We start from the raw sequence: 22,416 nt of genomic DNA on the forward strand, positions 1-22,416 counted from the left end.
TCACCAACCAACCTCCCCCGGCCACATGCTGTCTTTCTGGCTCTCCAGCCGAGAGGCACAGATCCAGGCCTGGCCTTCCCACGTCCAAGGCTCACAGTCAGCAGGTCCTCCAGGCCTGGGCACAGGGCGCCGGGGATGGGGCCCCACGCCAGCACTCACTTTGAGCCCCGGGTTGGCAATGAGGCGGGTGTTGTCACTGAGGTAGGCTGTGTAGTGCTCCACCATGCGCTTTGTCTCGGGCTGGCTGAGGTGCTCGTAGGGGGAGGAAAAGCTGCCAGCAGACAGCATGACGGTTGGACTCTCTGAAAGACAGCAGACAAACAGGCCTGAGAACGCCAGGCCTTCTCCTCAGGCCCCCACAGAAGCGCCCCTAAGGCCCCGCCACCCTGTCGCCGTGGGGGCTTAGAGTCTCCCAGAGGAAAGCAAAGAACTCGACGTGGGGCTACAGTCATGAGCGAACCAGAGGAGATACACATACAAATATATGCAAGTGCTGATGTGGCCAATGTGCAAAATGCCTGAGGGCTACACATGATATACGTATGAGGATCGAGGAGGCAGCGCAGGACACGGAGCCAGGCTGGGTTGAACCTGGGCTCCACCGTTTGCCGGCTGCGTGATGTTGGGCAAAAGTTGTACTGTACGTGGTGTTTTTATCATCTGCAAAGGGCGGCGAGGGGTGGGGAGGTGGGGGGGTGAAATAACTGCACCCACCTTACAGAGCTATGGTGAGAATTATATCAGCTAATATACCATGTAAAGCAAATGAGTTAAATCTAAAGCACGCAGATCGGTGCTCGGCACACGGCAAGTGCTCCCAGTGCTCACTATTAGTGTTCACCCTGGTATTAGTATCTAGGAAGAGAAATGGCATATTGGAGTCAATGCAAAAATAAAATAAAGTAAGATCCTCACAGACGGGTACAGCCAAACTCGGCATAAACGAAAGCCTGTAGAAAGGTAGTAGTTACCTAGACATATGTCATTGTTGATCCTATCTAAGTGGAAAAGCCCTGCTCTCTATTAAGACAGAAATGCTCAGTGAATTACATGATAAATCATGAACACTTCATTTTCGGCTTTGAAATTTTTCATTGTTCATTCTTATTTTTAAAAGCTTTAGAATCCTGTGCCCTATCTCATTTAAATCTATGGGTCACTTTCTATTCCTTTTGTTAGTTCTCAGTCATGGTGTCCTGTTCCCTTGTGGCCTAGTTATTTCTGATGGTGCTGGACGTTAGACAAATTAGTAAGAATAGTTGAGGCCTAACAGGACGAGAATACCTTCCTCCAGAGAGGAATGTTGTGTGATTCTGCCAGGTGCCCCTCCCCCCGCCCCCCAGAGGGGGCAGATGGTAAGGTCAAAACTCATCCCAATAAGGAGACTGGACACTAGCCTAAGTGATGCATGGTGGGACTTTGGTATTCAACTAGTCCACGACTAGTTAATGCCTGAGATTCCTTAGACCACGCAGATGACAGGAATCCCAAGTCAAGGGTTGATTTAGTTTCAATTCATCCCTCCCTCAAGATGAAGTCTGATAAGACCTCTGCTAAAAGCATGTATACGGACGGGGAGGGGCGTTATTTATTAGTCTCCACCTTCTGGAGACCTGGGATTTGATTTCTGCCTCTCCCCTCAGCCATAAGCAGCTACTTAAAGCACAGTTTAATTTCACAGTTGTTTCTTCTGGATTGGTGTATATGTTCACTGCAAAAGTGGCTTTAAGGTGTTCACTTTCTTCTCTGAGTTCTTAGATTTTCCTATACGTTGACCCAGGACCTAACTATCATGTCAGTTCTTTGATGCTTTTCAAGAAGAATTTTTTAAAAAGGGTTTCCATCCAGGAGTTTTGTTGTCCTCAGAAGGATGGGTCAGGGTTAAGTAGTTCACCATTACCAGAAAGGGTGCTTCTAGGAATGCTGTCTCACCTCATTCTCATGCTATCAGCAGGGGGTAGCCTGGGAGATTATTATTCTATTCATATCTAAGAGGCTTAAACAGGGTAGGCTGCCTAGCAGTGTGCTGTGTTCATGGGCCTTCGTGTAGGAACGTGCCAGAGAAAGAGGACTGTCTCTGAACTCAGAGAGCTTAGGACCCAGTTAGAGAGACAAGGAATTTTAAAAAGGAGAAAGAAAACAACAACATAAGAATCATGCAATAATATAAAAAATGTTAAAAGGTAACATAGTATTTCAGAGACAAAAGAGTAGGGTCAGAGGTAAGAGGAGGAGAGGCACCCTGGGGATGGACCTTTCTTGTAGTGACAGAGACCCGCACTTTAGGAAAGCTCACTGCAGTAAGAGGGACTGAGGGAGAGAGAACCAAGCACGAGAGAGGACACAAGGCTTTATGTCTAGAAGGTACCCATATACTTGTATACTTACATGTATATTTAACCACAATGGTTTATATACACTGAAAAGTTCTTTACTTCTTTGTGTACCAGGAAAGACAATGTCCCTCCGTCAGCTCTCCCGAGGGAGCTCTGATACATATTGGACACATTGGCTCAAAATCTCCATCATCAATAGAATTAGATGGAAACCACTTCTTTGCCATTCCCTTTTTATTATAATTACTAGAGGCCTGGTGCACAAAAATTTGTGCACTTGAGGGGGTCCCTCAGCCCGGCCTGTGTCCTCTCGCAGTCTGGGACCCCTCGGGGGAGGACCACCTGCTGGCTTAGGTCCACTCCCCAGGGGATCGGGCCTAAGCTGGCAGTCAGACATCCCTCTGGCAGCCTGGCAGCCCTATGGGGATGTCCACTTTCCAGTGGGGAGCAGGCCTAAGCTGCAGTCGGACATCCTTAGCATTGCTAAGGAGGCGGGAGAGGCTCCCGCCACCACCTCTGTGCTGGCAGACATCAGCCTGGCTTGTGGCTGAGAAGAGCTCCCCCTGTGGGAGTGCACTGACCACTAGGGGGCAGCTCCTGCATTGAGCGTCTGCTCCCTGGTGATCATTGTGTGTCATAGTGACCGGTCATTCCCAGTTGTTCTGCTGTTAGGGTCAATTTGCATATTATCATTTTATTATATAGGATTTTGCATCACTTTCATTACCAACTGTTACTAAACTGCTCTTGATGCCCCTCCACATTGTCCTGGGGTGAGAGGGGGTTCTACTGTCAAGGAGAAGTCAGGTGGTGAGTGTCTAGTGAAAATCAGCCACTGGCCTGAGGTCTGTCTGTGTGACGTAGGATCAGTCCATTCATCTCATGCAAAGTATGTGAGCTGATAAACTACATTTCTGACTATCTCTACTAGGCAGCACTAGGCAACTGAAATACAATGCAATCCCAAATCTAATTCAAAAATTTCCAGTAGTCTCATTAAGAAAAGTAAAAGCAAACAGGTTAAATTAATTTTATCAGTATATTTTATGGAATCCAATCTATCCAAAACATTATCACTTTAACATGTAATCAATATAAAAAGTTAAATATTTTACACTTACAGTGAATCCCAAGTTGGACTAGTCACATGTCCAGTGCTCAGTAGCCACACGAGGCTAGTGGCTACCATACCAGACAGTGCAGCTATGAGGGTTATTCCAAAGGACGTGAACAGTCTAGGCTCGAGCTTTTCTCTCATCTAGAAAAACTGCTGCACGTCACCATCTCAAATCTCAGAATAGTGACCTCATATTCACCAGCAGTCATACTTATCTTGCCCCCACAGCACTTAAGAGAATCACACACATCCTAGCACTTCAGTAAGCATTTCTTAAAAATGTGAATTAAAGGGCATACATACTCTGCTGCATGAAAACCAAAGACAAAACCTAAATTCAACAAACACATGTCAACTCCAACCTTTTCTGATGGACACCTCTGGCCCTTTCCCAGAGTCTACACTGCTGGACCGTGTCCTGGGAGAGACTGCTTGGCTGCCCTGCTCCCCTGATCTCCTATCCAGACAGAAACTCCATAGGACAAAGTTTAAACAAGGAACCCAAACACAAGCGCTCTCCCTTGTAACGTTCAGCCTGGTGGCTTCTATCCTTCATCCTCTTCCCACCTGTGCGCCCTCTACTCAGTGGGCTGACGGTCTAATGATTCTTAGTCATGAATTTTAAACCCTAAGTATTTCAACAGTGGAAAAGAGAAGTTTACAGTACTGTGAGCACACTGTGTTGTATCAACAGTACACACTACAAGTGCCCAGCATGGGCCTGGCACATGGCAGCGTGCGATACAGGAGGTGGCATGGTGGCATCCTGGGAGGAACATGAGTCACATCACAGCCTTGCTGCTTTCTGTGCTACCTTGGGAACAGTCCGTGTTTCCAATAAACCCGATGCCCTCATCTATAATAGGTCAACTCAGATGATGAATGTCCAATACCTGGCACATACAAGTATGAATTCCCTTTGGCTTTTTTTGCCTATTTCCTAAGCTCTTTGGAAGACAGGGGCCTATGGCAGACACAGATATGCGATATAGATATATAGGGATTCCTTTTATTATTTCTCCACCTCCTGCCCTCTATCCCCCACGTCCCCACATATGATTTTAGCAGGCCATCTCTGCGACTCTTGTGGGTGGACTGTCTCTGGGACACTAACACCCCGTTGCCGGCACTGGCAGAAAGCTGACAGTGACTGTGGAATAGGGAAGTGCAGCACCTTTCTTGAGTCTGGGCAAACCCTACAGTATAATTTATGCTCCAAAGCCCCCTTACAGGATCAGGGTTAGGCTGAGGCTGGGAGCTTACCTAAAATTAAACTCTTGCCTGCTCTCTCCTCCTTCCCTATCCTGTTCCCCTCACTTGGTCACTGGTTTCCTCCGAGAACCCACCAGTAATAAATCATCCACACACGCAGCCTCATCTCAGTGTCTGCTGGAGAACTCCATCCAAGGCCAGGCCTCAGAATGTTTTCAGGTCTGTATCCCGAAACTGGCACCGCAGGCCTGCACATTTTTAAAAAATTCAAACTGATATGTATGGTGAACTGTTACGAGTAAGACCACAGAGGACGCTGAGCAGTGCAAGGCTTTACCTAGAGTGGCCAGCTGTTTGAAGTGGAGGCAAGCGCTGGGCTGGCCCAGGAGGTCGAGCCGGTGGTACAGCAGCTTGCTGCTGGGCACGGTGTTGAGGTTCTTCAGTTGTCTGACAGGTATTTCTGGTTGTATCACCACAATACAGAGAATAAAGGAAGTGTCTTGTACCTGAAAAAAATTGATAGAGAATTTCTAATACAGAAAATGAAGGTCCCTGCGAATTCTGCTCTGTCTTCTATCCCACATGGAAAAGTATTTGATGAGGGAATGACAGACGTGAAGATGGGGTGATAGACACTATCTCTGGCAAAAGATTACATTTTATGTTTCCTATTTTCCTTTCTTACAGAAAGAAATGAATGTATGGGACAGGAAATCACAGAGCTAATGAAGGGATTAGAAACTCGAACTCGAGTCCCTTTGACACAGCGACCCCGGCCCTCCTTTATTTATTTAAGCAGGAACATGGCATGAGAACACGACCGTTATGGGGTTTGAGATGCATTTAAAAAATACATAGTTGCTTTTGCAATGAGTATTTTTATTTATTTTTATAAAATATGTTTTTATTGATTTCTGAGAGGAAGGGAGAAGGAGAAATAGAAACATCAACGACGAGAGAGAATCATCAATCGGCTGTCTCCTGCACACCCCACACTGGGGATCGAGCCCACAACCTGGGCATGTGTCCTGACCGGGGATCGAACTGTGAACTCCTGGTTCATAGGTCGACGCTCAACCACTGAGATATGCCAGCTGGACACAATGAGTGTTTTTAGAGCTGCCTATTTTAAAAGCAGATTATGACTCCACATACACAGCCCATACCAAATCTGGTTTATTCATTATACTCTCCACTTTCTCTTTGCTTAGTTGGAGATGACCAGGATCTCCCACTCATGAAAGTACACATCCTGTGACTCCCTCACAAAGCCGCCTGACCTGCCACTCCAGCCCAGGGGAAGCAATGTGCTGTAGCTTAGCCTAAACTATTACGCGCACACATCAGAGCCCTTTCAAACGCACTTTGCTCCTAGAAATGAATGCTTGCCTAAAATTTGTTGGGAAAATTGTCCACCAAAGTAGCAAAGGCAAGTCGAGCTATTTAGTCCTTGCTCCTTAACTTAAAAACAGCAGAGAGCCAAACTACTTAAGTCTATTACATCAGGAGATGGATGGAATCTATTTAAAAGGTAGTTTGCAAATAAGTGAAAAGAGTGATAACCAGCTAAGTCAGAAATAACGCAGCTCAGAGGGTTTACTTAACGACTGCGGAGAAAATGCTAACGAGGCAGGTTAGCATTAAGTGTAATTTAGGGTTTGTGAAGATGGTGGCAGAATCTTTTTAAACACAGGAGAAATCTGCATCTCCCTGGTATTGCTTTCAAGTACCCCTGCCAAGGATGTTCAATTAGATTCTCAAACTGAATCCTTTTCCTCCACCCACAAAATTAGAAAATGACAGGGTGTTCTGAAGGGGCATTCACGCCTTCCCCTTTCCCTTCTCACTGAGTCATCCTTTGAGTTTGTTTCCTGGGTTGCGCGTTCCAAGGAACCAAAAGATAAATACTTGGCTGACGGGCCAGAATATCATTTTATAATTGTGTCTATTCTGGAAGAGAAAAATAAGAAGTTACCCAAGTCTTGGACCTATTGGGATTATCACTTCATAAGGTATATACATGTTGAATCACCATGTTGTTATACCTAAAACTAATATAATGTTGTATATCAACAGTAATTAAACAATTAGAAAAAAATTAAAGACAAAGTTACCCCAGAATGCTTTATAACTATTTATGTTTATAAATAGTTCTTAACTAGAAAGGAAAACAGATTTCAACACAGGCCTTTCTATTGTGTTCTCATCAGGACTATGATGCACCCAGAGAGGCTCCCCGTGACTGGGAGTGGTTTTCTCACTGACTGCCCATGGGATTCATGTTTTGAAGGGAAGCAAGGCTGTGCAGTGCAGGAACACTGTGATACCGTCTTATAGTCCGTACTTCCTTCCATCCCTCACAGCATGCAGCCTCCTCAAATGCTTGAAGATGGACTTGGGTTCCACAGTGACAGAGTCGTAATCTCTTAACACTCCTAACATAATCCCCCATGTTCCATTTAAATTAATTCCATGAAATAATCCATCCATATCTGTCCACTACATGTATGGATGCTAAGCAATTTAACCAATTATTCTCAGCATGAGCTAAGTCTATTTGGATTATATTTAGTAGAGGAATTCATTTTATTCCTGAGGACACGATGAGCACCTTCTCCCTAAAGTAACTCAAATGTAACTCAAAAAAAATATTCACTCTTTCTGCTGGGTAACCAGGCCAGTCTTTTAAACTCCAATCTCATTATTTATTATTACCTCTCTCATTTTTCACTTAATAGTGATGTTCTTGACAATTTCAGAACTCTGAGGACTATCTGAAGTGATTTCATGATTACACCTATCTGGCGGAGCAGAATGGCCAGAATTTACCAGTAACACTGAAAAAATAACAACATCTATCGTAAGAAGATAATACTTTTTTAAAAAAATGTTAACACTGGGTTTATTTACTCTACAAAGAAGGTTTTAAAGAATGCCTACGTTTCCTTCTTTCTCTTTCAATGCCAACACATATAAAGGTAGATATTTTCCCAGGATATAACTGAGTTGCTTTCATTCAGGTTGCACTGCAGGTAACCAATCTCCAATTTCAAATATAAAAGTATTTTTCAATGAAGTATTCTGGTGCCTGGCTCACCCTTTCTGATGTGAAAATTAAACAATTCATCTTTATTTAAAAACTCTATTAATACAAAAAATAAGGGCAGATGGTCCAATCGTTCTCAAAAAAAAAATTCCTGAAGATGAGCTGACTCAGAATTTCAAATCTGTACTATCCTATATAATAAAAGCCTAATATGCTAAGTGTCTGGTCATCTGTTCAACCAATCAAAGCATATATGCTAATTATATGCTAAGGCTGATCAACTGCTCACTATGACATGCACTGACCATTTGGGGGAAGACAGTAAACCGGTCGCTATGATGTGCACTGACCACCAGGGGGCAGATACTTGACTGGTAGGTTAGCTTGCTGCTGGGGTCCAGCGGATCGAGACTGAGCGAGACACCCTGGAACCCTCCCGCGGTCCCTCCCCAGCAGGCCAACCTCCCGAGTCCCTCCCTGGCTCTGATCATGTACTGGTGGGGTCCCTCGGCCTGGCCTCTGCCCTCTCGCAATCCGGGACCCCTCAGGGGATGTTGGAGAGCCGGTTTTTGCCCGATCCCGCAGGCCAGGTTGAAGGACCCCACTGGTGCACGAATTCATGCACCAGGCCTCTAGTCAAACAATAAAATACCAGTAGGATTAGGCTTGTAAATGTACATTTCTCAAAAAGTTTCATTTAGTATTTTGTTGCCTTTTGTTTCCAATGTAGAAATCACTGCTGCCATTATGATGCTTTAAGAACCAAATGAGAAGGTTAGAGGAGAGTCATGTCTAAACCACAGTGGCTACTCCTAATCCTTGTGATTCCTAAGCCAGACACAGACCTGTCTGAAGCTGTTTAATTGTCTGCATCCACCACTAGGCTGGATGCTCTATGAAGGCAGAGAGAGCATCATTCTTTTTCATTCTTCTTAGCTCATAATAAATGTTCAGTAAGAAGTTTTTAAAGGGATGAATAAATAGCCATTTGGAATCAAAAGGTTAAACATCAGATATGGCCATCCAAAGGAATCCAGGATGACTGCATTTGAGGTTTAGTGATTGAAATTTGATGAAAAAAAAAAATACAAGTCCACTCTTCCTTTGGTCAATTACAATATCAAGGCCCCATAACAGCATGTTATGATATGCTTCCAAGAGGGAGTTAAGGACAGGAACATAAATCATATGGACAGTGTGTTTTAGATTCAATTACTTTGTGGCGCCCTCTCTGACTGAGGCTGGTAAAAAAAAAAAGCTGAAATGGGTACCACACGTTATGGCTAATGTGTCAACGCACTTGTGATGAATGTGAATTATCCAAATTCTAATATGAAAGTTCCTTTCCCTTGGAATATGTTAGCAGAGGGCATTTATGTTTTCATATCTCTTTTTTAAATTCCCAACTTCCACAATTTGAATTTAAAATGATAAAAATTCACTGGATATAACCTAACTGTGCATACATAAGGGACTGTTAAAAAAAACTGTGTCCATTTATATAAATTACATAGCCATTAAACGTGCATGCACACTAACATAGACATGTACACTGATCTATATGCCTGTGTGTGCATAAAAATTTTCTGGAAATTGACCAAAGTGATTATTTACGGGGAATGGGAGGTCAAAGCCAGGAGGGAGGGAAGGGCACAGTTTACTGTCTACTGCATATTCAGTTTGATTCATTTATCATGAATAATAACTGGCTTCATAAATAAAAAAGGGAAAAAAATTATAAAACATCTGGAGTATCTCTTCTTTTTCCAACCACTTTAAAACTGATTGGTAACATGATCCGACCCAAGGCCCCTAGAATTCCTGTACCCATGGCTGCTCAGGCAACGGCGCGTCCCCTCACTCACCATCTTCCAGGCGTAGCTAACGTTGTAGGCCTGCTTCCCAGTCTCTCTCAGCTTGTTTATGTGCCAGGACAGGGATGAGTTCACAGGCACTGCGATAATCTGACTGCCCAGAGGGAGGCTGCGTTGGCAAACAGAATGAAATATTTCAGGCCAATGATAAAATTAAGCACTTAATTAAAGGCTGGGAAGAAGCTGTGAGTCAATGGCCACCTCCTGAGTTTGAAAAGCAATGAAGCTCATCACTTTTGAAAGAGATAATGTGAGATTTTCAATTTTGTAAAAGTATGCTGTCGGCTCTGCACTAAAAACATTCCTGACTCTCTACCCCTGCATCCCCCCCCCCCCCATTCTAATTCTTTCCAGAAATGATGTTGTCTCAGATCACTCAGTTATTACTTTAGAACCAACGAGCACAAAGACCCGTTTCTCTATAGGTTACCATCTGCCAAAATAATGGATCATGGTTGGAAAAAATCCAACCTGTTCTTTATTTTAAGAGAAAATGTTGTGTATGATGGTGCTGTCAAGTTGGAATGGACACCAGGTTGCCAAGATATTTTCTGGCATGTGGGAGAGCTGGGCCTCAACTTTACCTTTCATTTTGCCAGCATTTTTCAACTTGGTACAATGGGAGTATTCTTTTTAAATGAGATAACATATATCTGATTTTACAATTAGAGGCAATGTAAACACAGAATTTGATTTACAAGACATTTCTCCTAAATAACAGTTCTAAAAGACCTTACCTATTATTCAAAGTAAACATATCTTTGGCTATTATTCTTAGGAAAAATATTACTGAGTATACTTTTGATAACATTAAAATAATTTATATACTTGTTTCATATCCTGTAATAAACACTCGTATTTGACCTCAAAGGATACTATTCTCAGAGAAAATCAGTACTGCAGCCCTCACCTTTTCCTTACCTTAGAATATTTTGCCGAACCAAGTCAAATTTTGGGATATTTTCATAATGAATGATGTCAGTATGAAGAGGGGGTTCTGACAGTAAATATGGCCTGGTAAGAGATGGGTGCATAAGTGTATACCCTGAAATAAGAAAACAAAGACACAGGCTAAGGAAAACATGTTGTAGGAAGTAGTGAATCTAATAAAGTGCCTATCGTAGGTTTGAAATATGGACTAGTCTGGGACGGCTGCCCAACACTCAATTTCTCAGTATGTAACTCACCAGTCCAATAAAAACTGAACTTGTTTTATGTGTTCTTGTATAAAACTCCTGAAGTGTAGAAAGATGTCTTAAATTATCGGACATCTGTTTAATCAAGATTATTTTGGAGGTACTGGTCATTTGGTTTTCATTTTATGAAATGTCCTGATCTATCATATAAACCTTAGTGCTAGTAAACCCAAAGATAACAATATAGACCAAAAAAGTCCAAAGGATCACATTCTGTGTGTCATTCAATCCTCAAGTCTAATTTCCCGACATTACAAATAACTGTTACCTACCCCTCCACACAACAGAGAACATGTGCATACTGTTTGGATTCATTCTGCCACCTTTACGGTGTTCTACTGTAAATAGTAGTCCTAGGTACACTGTGTTTGTAAAATACTATCATTTCTTTCTTGGTTAGGATCAGAATAGCTACGAATTTTTTTTTCCAGGTTGCTAAAGGAATCACTCTTTCCCCTGATTAATTTTAGCAGATTACCTTTGTCATCTATGAGAAAAGTATAGGAGGCCAAAGAGTCTTGGTAATACGTCACATCTTCAAGGATATAAGCCAGGTTCACGTCCACACCTACAATTCCCAGAAGTAGGTTTCCAAAATAACAGGGTTTACTCACTGTCATTATCAAACCTATGGGTTAAAAAAAAAAAAAAAAGATCCAAAGAATAGCAGACAAGGACAAAGGCGGGACTTGTGCTCTGGTGAATCATAAAGGCTCCTAGCAGCCATCCAAATTCTGCTGGGGAGGAAAGCTCCCTGTGTGACCCGGGAACCAGCCACTGCCTTTCCAGACAGTGTCAGGGAGGGAGAGTACAAGGGAAATCGAGTCTGTTGGGGGTTCAGATATCTCAGTTACACTGAGGCAATGTGTACATTTTCCACTATTTTTCACCTTGAAGGACATGACATTCCAGACCAGTGCAAATCATCAGCGGCACTTAATACATCATTCTACTTCCTGGAGCAAGGAAAATTTAGCTGAACTTGAAAGAGCACTGTGGACAGGGGATCCAAAAATCTGGGTTCTACCCAATTGTGCCCCTTGTGTATCATACATCTCCCATTGGACATAACTTCCCTGCAGCTTGATTTTCACATCTGTTTGAAGGACACAGTAATAAGCGCTGTACTGATTTCTAGGGGTTGTTCGATGAAAAGATATTATGGATAAAGGAAAGCCTGTAAGGTACTATGTTTCACTAAGCCATCCTATCCAAAAACAGACTAATGGAGAGTAAAAACTTAGAAAGGCACAGAATCTTGTTATCTGACCACTTAGAACTCTGACTAGCTAAAGGAGACACTTAAAGCAACGGTTCTCAACTTGTAGGTCGCAACCCCTTTGGCGGCTGAACGACGCTTTCACAGGGGTCGCCTAAGACCATCCTGCATATCAGATATTTACATTACGATCCATAACAGTAGCAACATTACAGTTATGAAGTAGCAACGAAAATAACTTCATAGTTGGGTCACAACATGAGGAGCTGTATTTAAAGGCCAGAAGGTTGAGAACCACTGACTTAAAGGAACATATTTCTTGTCACTTGGGCCAGGAATGTGCAAACTTTTCCATAAAGAACCAGATAGTAAATATTTTAGGCACTGTGGGCTATGTAGTCTCTGTTACATACACTTTCTTTTTCTTAAGTCTGAGCTTTAAAAATATAGAAACCATTTTTGGCTCATAGGCCATACACAAACAATGGAATGCTTACAGAAAGAGAAAAGTGAAAGGGGAGAGAGAGACAGCAGTGAGCCAGTGACTGGCCCTGGGCAGAAGGGAAGCTGTGCTTTCCTCCTAGCTTTACTACTGTGGTGGGTAAGTTGTGCCACCTCTCTGAATGCGACTCTTCATGTGTCAGATGGGGACGTGAGACAAAATGATCTCTAGGACCCCAAACAACTCTACAATCCTAAGGCTCTAATTCAAACCCCAAACAAAACGAGGGATAGCTTCTCTCTACCATCCTCTTGTATTGCCCTGTGCTCGATGGCACTTCATACCTTAGCAGCATATATCAGAAAGCCATCCTTCTATGAACACGTGGGAAAGAGCTTTGGATCTTCTTCAAGATTTCTACAAAGAATGGGCTTCCACCCAGAGAACCGTGCATGATGCCCACCCCAAGTATTACTGAGCTGCTGTGATTGTCAAGGCCAGGTACATGCATCACACGGTAGGGGGGAGTGGATACAACACTGCAAAATGTCCTGAAAGTTATGCCCAGCTATAAGGTAAATAAGCATTGAGGATATAGTGTACAGCATGGTGACTAGAGTTAACGATACTGTATTGTGTATTTGAAAGTTGCTGAGAGAGATCTTAAGAGTTTTCACTACAAGAAAAAATGTGCAACTATGTGGGATGATGGATATTAATTGATTTATCTTTATTTTATAGACTTAAACACTTACTGAGGATGGGATGTGTGCCTTACCCACTACTGCCTGAAATAACGCTTGGCTGGCACTCAGTAATGTTGGTTAAATGAACAAAGGGCCACTTGCCTGTAAGGCTTGATATTTCCCCAGAAGAGAAAGTAACCTTATCTAAAGGTGGGCATTTTTAATGTATACACTTCTATGGGCCCTGCCAGAAATCGGAAGGATAAAAAAAATTTGGGTGTAGCAGCAGCTACCACATTTCTTCCTGATATAAAAAAACATGTTTACCTAATTCTAGAAAACACACTCTGTATAGGCTTGTTACTTTTTATACACGAGTTTCCTCTGAACATCTGTATTCATGAGAATCCCTGGTTAATGGAACATGAAAATAAAATCTCATATGGTGATGGTGTCTGGCTCTTCTATCTTTTCTGACAAGGAAGAATAGGGAAAAGGGAAAAGAATAGGCAAGAATATGAAAAGGAAAAGGAAAAGATTGTGCTTCTCCTGAGCACAGGCCATTGGCCAGGCATTATTCTAGATGCTTTACAAATATTTGTGCAATTAATCTTCACAACTGCCTTGAGGGAAATATTATTTTTCCCATTTTACAGACCACGAAATTTAATCATGACAGTTAAACACTTTACCCAACTTGTGATATTGGGGTGATGATGATAATAATAGTAATACTGACAAAATTAAAATAACAAATTATGGGTAACTGTGACATTAGAATGATAATGACAATAGCAATAACAACAAAGGTAAAATAAATAAATAAAACAAGAACAGTAATTATTATTGAGAGGAATGCCAGGCACTAATAAATTTCATAATTACAATGACTTCAAAAATTTAGACTCAAAGATAGAGAGCTGTCTTGGCAGCTGCTGGGGGTGGGGGGAGGTGGAGGAGGGTATGATAAATGGAGACTTGACTTGGGGTGATGAACACACAATACAGTGTATAGATGATGTGTTGTGGAATTGTGCACCTGAAACCTGCATAATTTTGTAACCAGTGTCACCCTAATAAATTCAATAAAAAGGGGGGAAAAAAGATATTACATTTTGAACCAGTGACCAAATGGGAATTAACAAGGTTAAATAAGTTACCAAGAACAACACCTCAGCTGTGGAGTGGATTTAAAATCCTCTCTAATGCTAAGCCTGTATTTGTTGCCTACTCCATGCTGCTCTGCCGTTGAGGCTGAATCCTAAGCACTCTGAGCTTTATGTACCACCAGCTCTGCAAAGTTGCTCTTTAGTTCCAAGTCTACCTCTTTTCCCTATCTTTTAGCAGAAGGCTCCTCCAAACTCACCATCTCCCATCTCATCGGAGAAGGGGAGGCTAAAGACAGCTTCATCGATCATCCGGTTGGGAAGGTTGGTATAGAACCTGCCGACTGTGGTCTCCAGGTTACTCAGCTGGTTCAGCACCATCATGCTGCCCTTAATCACGGGCAAGGCTGTCCGGTCCGGCACGCCATACTTTCCTGAGTTCTGTTCAGCCAGATCTCTCAGAAAAGCCAGCTCTTTCAAACCAGTCACCCCATCTGAAACGGAAAGCCAAGGGAAGACAATGTAACACAACATGGTATAAATTCCTACAATAACTCTGCCATTTAGATCTAATAAAGGCTTGGCCGAGGTCTTGTAATACCTCTGCCAAATGAAGATCCCTCTGCCAAAGAGGGTCTTTGCAGAGACAATCTGGACTCACAACGGAGATACCGGTTCTTGCTGAGGATCAAAGCCTGATGCATAGCCTTTCCTCAAATAGTCAAGAGGGCAAAGGGGTTCCTCAAAAGGCAACAATGTAAAACACACGAGTAAATAAAGAAGCTCCACCTAGCAAGGATGTGTTCTCCCCTAAAAATTTAATTATATTCAACTTATTTTTCTGCATTTAATATTTGAAAGCAAAAGTCATGACTAAGAAGTCTGCATTTAATTTAAATTAGATGAAATTGTAAGAGTTTTAAAGGATAGAGGTTTACCATTTCATTTCTTAACCTCCTCGCCTATTAAACAATTGCCAAAGTCTCATGCAACTAAATGAAAGAATTATGGATTGCATTTAGGATGCCTCCAACCCTTGTGCCTTTAAGCTCATTTTAATTACAAATGTTTTCATGCTTGATATTGTTAGGATAATACTGGATTTGATTTATTTAATGTATATTTTTTATGTTTAGATGGTTTTAGAACTTTGTAAAAGATTTAGGCATACCGGGATGTATTGTTCTACAACATCTGTAACCCATAGCACAAAAATAAATTTAATAAAACTTTTAAAAATTCTGGTTTGCTATTGTTGGAACACAGCCAAGAGGATTAGTAACTGATCCCATATGGGTACCACTGTAAACAAATTCAAATGATTTCAATCACTACTGAGATTCTACCAATGAGTTTTAAAAAGGCTTTGCCTCATGTTCTTCAGTCATTAAAAAAAAAGTGACATTATCATTTTTAAATAAGAAATGTACATAGTTCTAACCTTGGAAGTCTATTTCTAGAGTCATAGCAGGATCTAATGGATGTTATTTCTTTCTTAACATATTGTGTTTTAAAAACTTGGCTTTTGCTCCACTCATGTAATGCTTAAGGAAAGTCAGAACCAGATTATTAGTTCCTTTGCGTGACACAAAGTTGAGATGGAGGGGTGGGAGTGGGTAAGTGGTACATTCCAAGTAAAAGATAACACAAAAGATACACTGGTCCCTACTCTCTGACCTTATACCCTTGAGAAGCTCAGAAGCTTCCAGAGGTGAATGATAAAAGCACACAACATAAGGCAATAAATACATTTCCTTTCTTTCTCATCTACTGCTTGGTTCTTTCAAAATGTAAAAGAAAAGCAATAAACAGGAACATCTACTAGCTAAAGAAGAATAGTGTGGGATGCAAGGCTACCAAAGATTGGAAATTTTATATCACTCTATCATGAAATGTTACGTAGGCCTGGCAGTAGGGGGGCAGGCTGGTTAAGTATGTTGTATAGTTCTATCATCAACACAGTCATCCTGGAAACTACATTTCCCAGAATTCCCTTTCCATTTATGCTTCCAGGTTAAAGGTGGCCAAAAGTGCAGTGTTGTATAATTTAAGAGAAGTGAGAGAGGGTGAGAGACAGACACAGAGGGACCGAATGTCCGGTTTGTCCAGCTCACTCTGATCTGATTCAGTTTCCTTTCCCCGCTGTTGGCTTGCTCACCCAGGGCAAGCCCAGATGCTTCACTTAGAATTCCCAGGGGTAGGAGCCAACGTCCTCCCACAGACTTCTGCACTAGCTTCTAGATATCCCTAAAAGCTCCAACTTGTCCACCCATGCCAGAGCTGGCTACCAAATATTGTCAACTCTTCTTTCTTTCACTCTTCTTTATTTTTGTAGTTTCCCCATAATTTTGTACACTGTCATCCTGAGGATAAAACTGTTACACCCAAATTCTCAGGGTGGTTCTGCTTCCTTACTTGAAGGCTGGCTGGTCGAGGAAGGGGATGTGGCAGTGCCACCGAACAGTGCTCGGAGACGGACAGCGTTCAGAGAAATGGGCAGTGAGCACCTGTGTGTGGCTGGATTAAAGGGAGAAAGAGGAGAGATGGGGATGGTGGGAGGGAAGTCACCAGAGGTTTTAAAAAAGGAAACTCTCAGGGCACAGCGGGTGCGTAAGAGTCTCTGGTGGGAAGACTCCTATAGGACCAGTGAAGAGATGGGCGATAGCAACGAAGCTTCTTTTCTCAGTGTCTGCCTGAGCAGGCCTCCAGATCCGATGGAAAAGAGGATGTGATCCCTTCATTTTACGTTTCCTCACTGCTGTACTGCTGCACTGAATTTATCTGCCGGGTCGGTCTGTCTTTCTCACTAGGTTATAAGCTTCCTGAGGACAGGGACTTTGTGTGATGCAGCTCTAAAACCTCAGGGCACGGTTACATTGTAGGCTCAACACATTTTCCTTCTTCTCCTGTCCCCTTTCTTTCTGTTCCTTCCAGTCCCCTCCCTCCTTTCCTTTTCTCCATCCTTGCCTTTCTCTTAGGTGTGAAAGAAGCTAAACCATATGAAGAAAGAGTGATGGGCACCCAGAGGTAACACCGAAAGATATGTGCCATAGGAAAAACCGGCCATCCCTGCCCGTCTCAGCTGTGCTCAGCACACAAAGAAAATGAAAACCCTGTTCACGTCTGAGAAGCTCACAGTCTTGTGAAAAGTGAAAGGAGAAGGAGACAATAATACGGAGGTGAGCACATCACCGCAGTGTTAACAGGCAACATGCACAACACACCGGGGAACAGAATACGGACAGAGAGCTGGCCGAACCTGCCTCCGAGCTGTACTGAGACAGGGAATCACACCATCTTTCATTCTCCTTCAGGTGGCTTTGAGGTCCGGTGATTTACCAGGTACCGTGCCAGGAACTTTAAACGCTTCATGTCTTGTTTACTTATTATCCTGGCAAACCCTCTATACATTTTATTATTTTCATTTTACAGATAAAACTGAGGCCTAAAGAGAAAACATTACTTAGAGCAGCAGTTCTCAACCTGTAGGTCGCGACCCCTTTGGGGGTCGAACGACCCTTTCACAGGGGTTGCCTAAGACCATCGGAAAACACATATATAATGACATATTGTTTTTGTGATTAATCACTGTTTTAATTATGTTCAATTTGTAACAATGAAATTGGGGGTCACCACAACATTAAAGGGTCGTGGCATTAGGAAGGTTGAGAACCACTGACTTGGAGTAAGCCACGCAGCTAATACATGAAGACTGGAACTCAGAACCTCCAGGCCACACACTGTGTGCTGGTCCATGTGTGTGGAATCCACAAAACACCTGAGAAAGAATCCTGCTGGCTAAAGCTCAAATTCCGGGACCTCACCCAAGAGGGTCCGAACGGAAACCTGAGGGAGTCTGCATTTTACAAAAACAACTTAAAGTAATCCTTAGCACATTAAAATATGAGAACCGCTGCCCCTCATGCCATGTGGTTCTACATGAAACTCTGGAAGGGCGAGGAGACACTCGAGGCCGTAGGTGGGCAGGGGTGCTGGATCAAGACACGGTCTTTAAAAACAAGAGCCTAGGGCAGTGATGGCGAACCTTTTGAGCTCGGCGTGTCAGCATTTTGAAAAACCCTAACTTAACTCTGGTGCTATGTCACATATAGAAATTTTTTGATATTTGCAACCATAGTAAAACAGAGACTTATATTTTCGATATTTATTTTATATATTTAAATGCCATTTAACATAGAAAAATCAACCAAAAAAATGAGTTCGCGACACGCGTGTCCTAGGTTCGCCATCACTGTTCTAGGGCCACCCTGAACAGGGACCAAGGGGCCTGAAGAAGGAGATGTTTGGGGAGGAGAGTGATGACTGACAGGTGGGGAGACAGGACACAGCAGAGAGGCTAGAAGATTGAGTGCAGTCAGGCTGGGGGACGGGGGAGAGCAGAAGGAAAGAACAGCGAGCTTTTCCTCAGAGGGGCCAACTGACTAAACACTTTCACATAATGTCTGGCTTAACAGCAAAAAAGAAAAAAAAAAATCAACCTGAATGAGCACCTTGCAAACGCCAGGCAGTGTCCTGTGTCTACTATGCATTAGGCCTAACGAATCTGCACCACAGGCCTGTCATGGAGATGCTTATGTCTATTCCACAGCTAGGAAAGCCGAGGAGGAGGAGGGGGCAAAGAGGCTTCGGGGGCGATGCTGCAGGGAAGTGTGACAGTCACAGTCCTGCACACCAATCTAGGTCAGTACCTTGACGTCCTGCAGCTTAAAGCAACGAAAGAACAAAAACAAAAAACACTCAGTAACCTCGATGCTGTATCAAAATCCCAGACTATGAGGGAGGACTGAAAACAAGGGAGTCACACAGAACCCTCTGGGAGACCACATAACTGGAGACGGTCTAGAAACGAGCTGTTGTCTGGAGAGAGAGAGGAGAAAGCACCTTCTCACACACGCCCTGAATACCAACAGCAGCTGCAGAGAGACGGCTGGGAAGGAAGCTGCTCGGTTGCCTCGCTGCTTAAGGCCTCCATCAAAGCACACCGTTGTGGTTCTTTTTTATTTTTTTTTGAAAGCAGCATACATTCAGAGAGAACTTTCATATGAAAGAAAAATCGTGAAACACTACCTACCGTTCATGAGGGCATAGGTGAGAATCATCACGGAGTTGTTTAGAAAGCTATTTTCTTCATTGATGATACGGAGCGTCGCCTTTTTATCTTCTTCCTTTGATGTGAGGCCAGCCGACAGGTAAATGATGACCATGTCTGTATCTAAACAAAAACATACAAACTGTTACACTGGGTTCTGGCTCAAGGCAGCAGTGCAGTTTCTTTGTCGTTTCCCCTCGGACTGTCCCGCCCCCAGGACCTGCCTGGCCCACCGTTCCTACTCCTTCCCATTTGATGCTGGGCCTTTCATCTCCCTGCCTCTGCTTCGCGTCCATCCTGCACTTTGTGGGCAACGAGGCCTCATTTATCCGCTGTCAGGTAAAGAGAGGCTCCTAATATATTTCCAGATAAAAGCAGATCTCCTTAGAGTGCCCATGGTTGAAAAAATTTAGCCATCCCAAATGGAAAGCTTCTGAAAATGAAGATTCAGAACCCAATTTAATATTTTCCTCCGTGACTCAGCAGGATATATATCTTTTTTTTTTGGGGGGGGGGGGGAGGAAAGGGGCTAGGCTTTAAAAATGGTGGTTCTTTCAAGACCCTTGAGACATATACAGTTCTTTTCCCTACACTAAGTAGCTGCAGAACATGTTTGTTTTGAAAACGCATCAGGAGCCTGGTTTGATTCCCAGTTAGGGCACATGCCTAGGTTTTGGGCTCGAGCCCCAGTAGGGGGCATGCAAGAGGCAGCTGATCAATGATTCTCTCTCTTCATGATATTTCTATCTCTCTGAAATCAATAAAAATATATTTAAAAACACCTATCTCTCTTTCCTTCTCCATTCCTCTCTGAAACCAAAAGTATATATAAACAATCAAAAAATGTGTCAGGAGCCAGGCTGCCTGTGTTCAACTCACAGCTCTGCTACTTCCAAGCTGTGTCTGGGTGATGTAAGCAGATTTCTTAACCTCTGACAGCTACATTTCCTTGTTATGGGGCGCAGCTACAGTGTTTTGGCCAGGTTCAAGCCTCGGACTAATGAAAGGACAGGGTCCTCTCATTGCCACGTGCAAGTATAGCCAACAGCTATGGTTGTAAGCTTGAACCTATGGTCCGAACACGTGGCCCCATGTGCCTTGTGCTAGAGTTCAGGTGCATGTAGTTGAGTAGGGTTGGAACTCACGAGAACGCTGTAAACAACTTGATCACGCCCCTACTTTGCCTCGTGGCATCTGCTATAAAATAAGGACACGGCTTGTGGACGCTGGCGCTGTCTCCTCATCAGGGAGCAGCATCCCATCGAGACCCAGCTTTCATTCTCATGTCTGTCTTTTCTCAATCCTTTCACCCGCCCCCCCCCCCAACTCAGGATCACCTTTGACTGTAACACCTTGTCCATAAAATGGGGCTGACACTGCTTACTTTATAGGGTTGCTGAGAGGACTAACAAGTTAATTTGGATAAAAAGTGAGAGCAAAAGAGTTTGATGGCCAATAGAGGGCAAAAGACAAGAGAAACACAAAAAAACAAAATGAAACAAAGCAAAAAACAGGTGTAAAGCAGCACCTGTGACTCTAATGAAAACTACTCTCCATTGAGGGCTAACGGGTAGAGTAACTGAGAAGCCATTGCAGGTCGGTGGGAAGAACTTTTTTCAAGTGGATTTACTCAGAAAGAGTAACCGCAGAGTCCCTGCACTAGGATCATGGTGATGGGAGCGGAGGCTGAGCTGTGGCTTTCATGGAGCAGGGGAAGGAAGAGAACTGGGTTTTTACCTTTCCTTTCTAATATGAGATTCTTTGATTTGATTATATATTGTAAGACATCCTATATATGAGTTTATCATTTTATTAAGAAATACATGTTTATACAATATGTTATATGCTTATTTCTTCAGGTCCTTATTGTTGTCATTTAAATGAGGTTGCTTCATAGTTACTGTGACAGGCGATCTCTGCATGGGTTCCCAATGATCCCACCTCCTGATATTAAGATTTTTGAGTAGCAGTGTCCCTTTGACTGTGGGCTGGAGTTAATGGATTTACAGCAGAGGTGGTGAGATGTCAATAGAAAGATTAAGTTAAAGAAGATGGTGGCGTCTACCTTGGGTCCTCTCTCTCAACTCTCGGGGAGGCCAGGTAGCATGTTGAATGAGTCCAATGGAGAGGAATGGGATTGAGGCCCTGAGAATAGAACCCCACCAACACCCATTTGAGTGAACACGGAAGCAAATCCTTCCCAAGTTGAATGCTGAGAGGACAGCAACCCTGGCCGATAGTTTGCAACCTCATGAGACACCTTTAGCCACAGGGACCTGGCTACACTGTGTCCACATTCTGGACCTATACACACTGAGATAATAAATGCTTATTATTTTAAATCACTGACTGTTGGGGTAATTTGTCAACTAGCGACAGATAATGAATACAGTTACTCTTTTTTAAAAAATATATTTTTATTGATTTTTTTACAGAGAGGAAGGGAGAGGAATAGAGAGTTAGAAACATCGATCAGCTGCATCCTGCACACCCCTTACTGGGGATGTGCCTGCAATCAAGGTACATGCCCTTGACCGGAATCGAACCCGGGACCCTTCAGTTTGCAGGCCGACGCTCTATCCACTGAGCCAAACCGGTCAGGGCTATAGTTACTCGTTTAAACAAGTATCCTCAGTGTTGAGGATACAATGCTTGAAGTTCCTTCAGTTTGTAAGTTTCCAGTTTAGACTTTGAAAATATCCTTTATTGTGCAGCATGGAATAGATAATTTTATGTTGCATCAATGTTGTAGACAAATGAACTGATTTCATAAAATCTGGCCCAAAGAAGTAAATCCATTCAAAGTTGCTATCTCTTACTTATAACTTAGTATATAAGCAAGTCTGGGTTTTTTACCTTTTCAGATACTATATGTGTATGCTTCTCTCCTTCAGTCCAATCACTATATTTGACTTCCCCATTTCATAAACATGAGTAACTCTTATTGTTAGTTTCCTTTTTTTAGTTTTCTAAAAACCTTTATTGTTGAAAGTATTACATATATATGTCCTTCCCTGCTCCCCCCCCCCCCCCCCCCGTTGACCCTTCTAACCCACCCCCAGACATCCTGTC

General features: G+C 42.9%; 1 protein-coding gene across 1 annotated transcript in view; it reads right to left on the reverse strand.

Moving 5' to 3' along the window:
* The window catches only part of CACHD1 (cache domain containing 1), a 137,332-nt gene that overhangs the window by 28,871 nt on the left and 86,045 nt on the right, over positions 1-22,416 (reverse strand). Inside the window, exons 7-13 of the mRNA XM_081085711.1 lie at positions 19,327-19,467; positions 14,495-14,728; positions 11,260-11,409; positions 10,507-10,630; positions 9,577-9,694; positions 5,003-5,171; positions 160-302 (exon numbers count right to left, since the gene is read on the reverse strand). Of these exons, the coding sequence (XP_080941837.1) occupies positions 160-302; positions 5,003-5,171; positions 9,577-9,694; positions 10,507-10,630; positions 11,260-11,409; positions 14,495-14,728; positions 19,327-19,467 (1,079 nt within the window). The remainder of the gene's footprint in view (positions 1-159; positions 303-5,002; positions 5,172-9,576; positions 9,695-10,506; positions 10,631-11,259; positions 11,410-14,494; positions 14,729-19,326; positions 19,468-22,416) is intronic.

The sequence above is a fragment of the Myotis nattereri genome, assembly GCF_964212035.1.
Source record: "Myotis nattereri genome assembly, chromosome: 3".
NCBI classification, from domain to species: domain Eukaryota; kingdom Metazoa; phylum Chordata; class Mammalia; order Chiroptera; family Vespertilionidae; genus Myotis; species Myotis nattereri.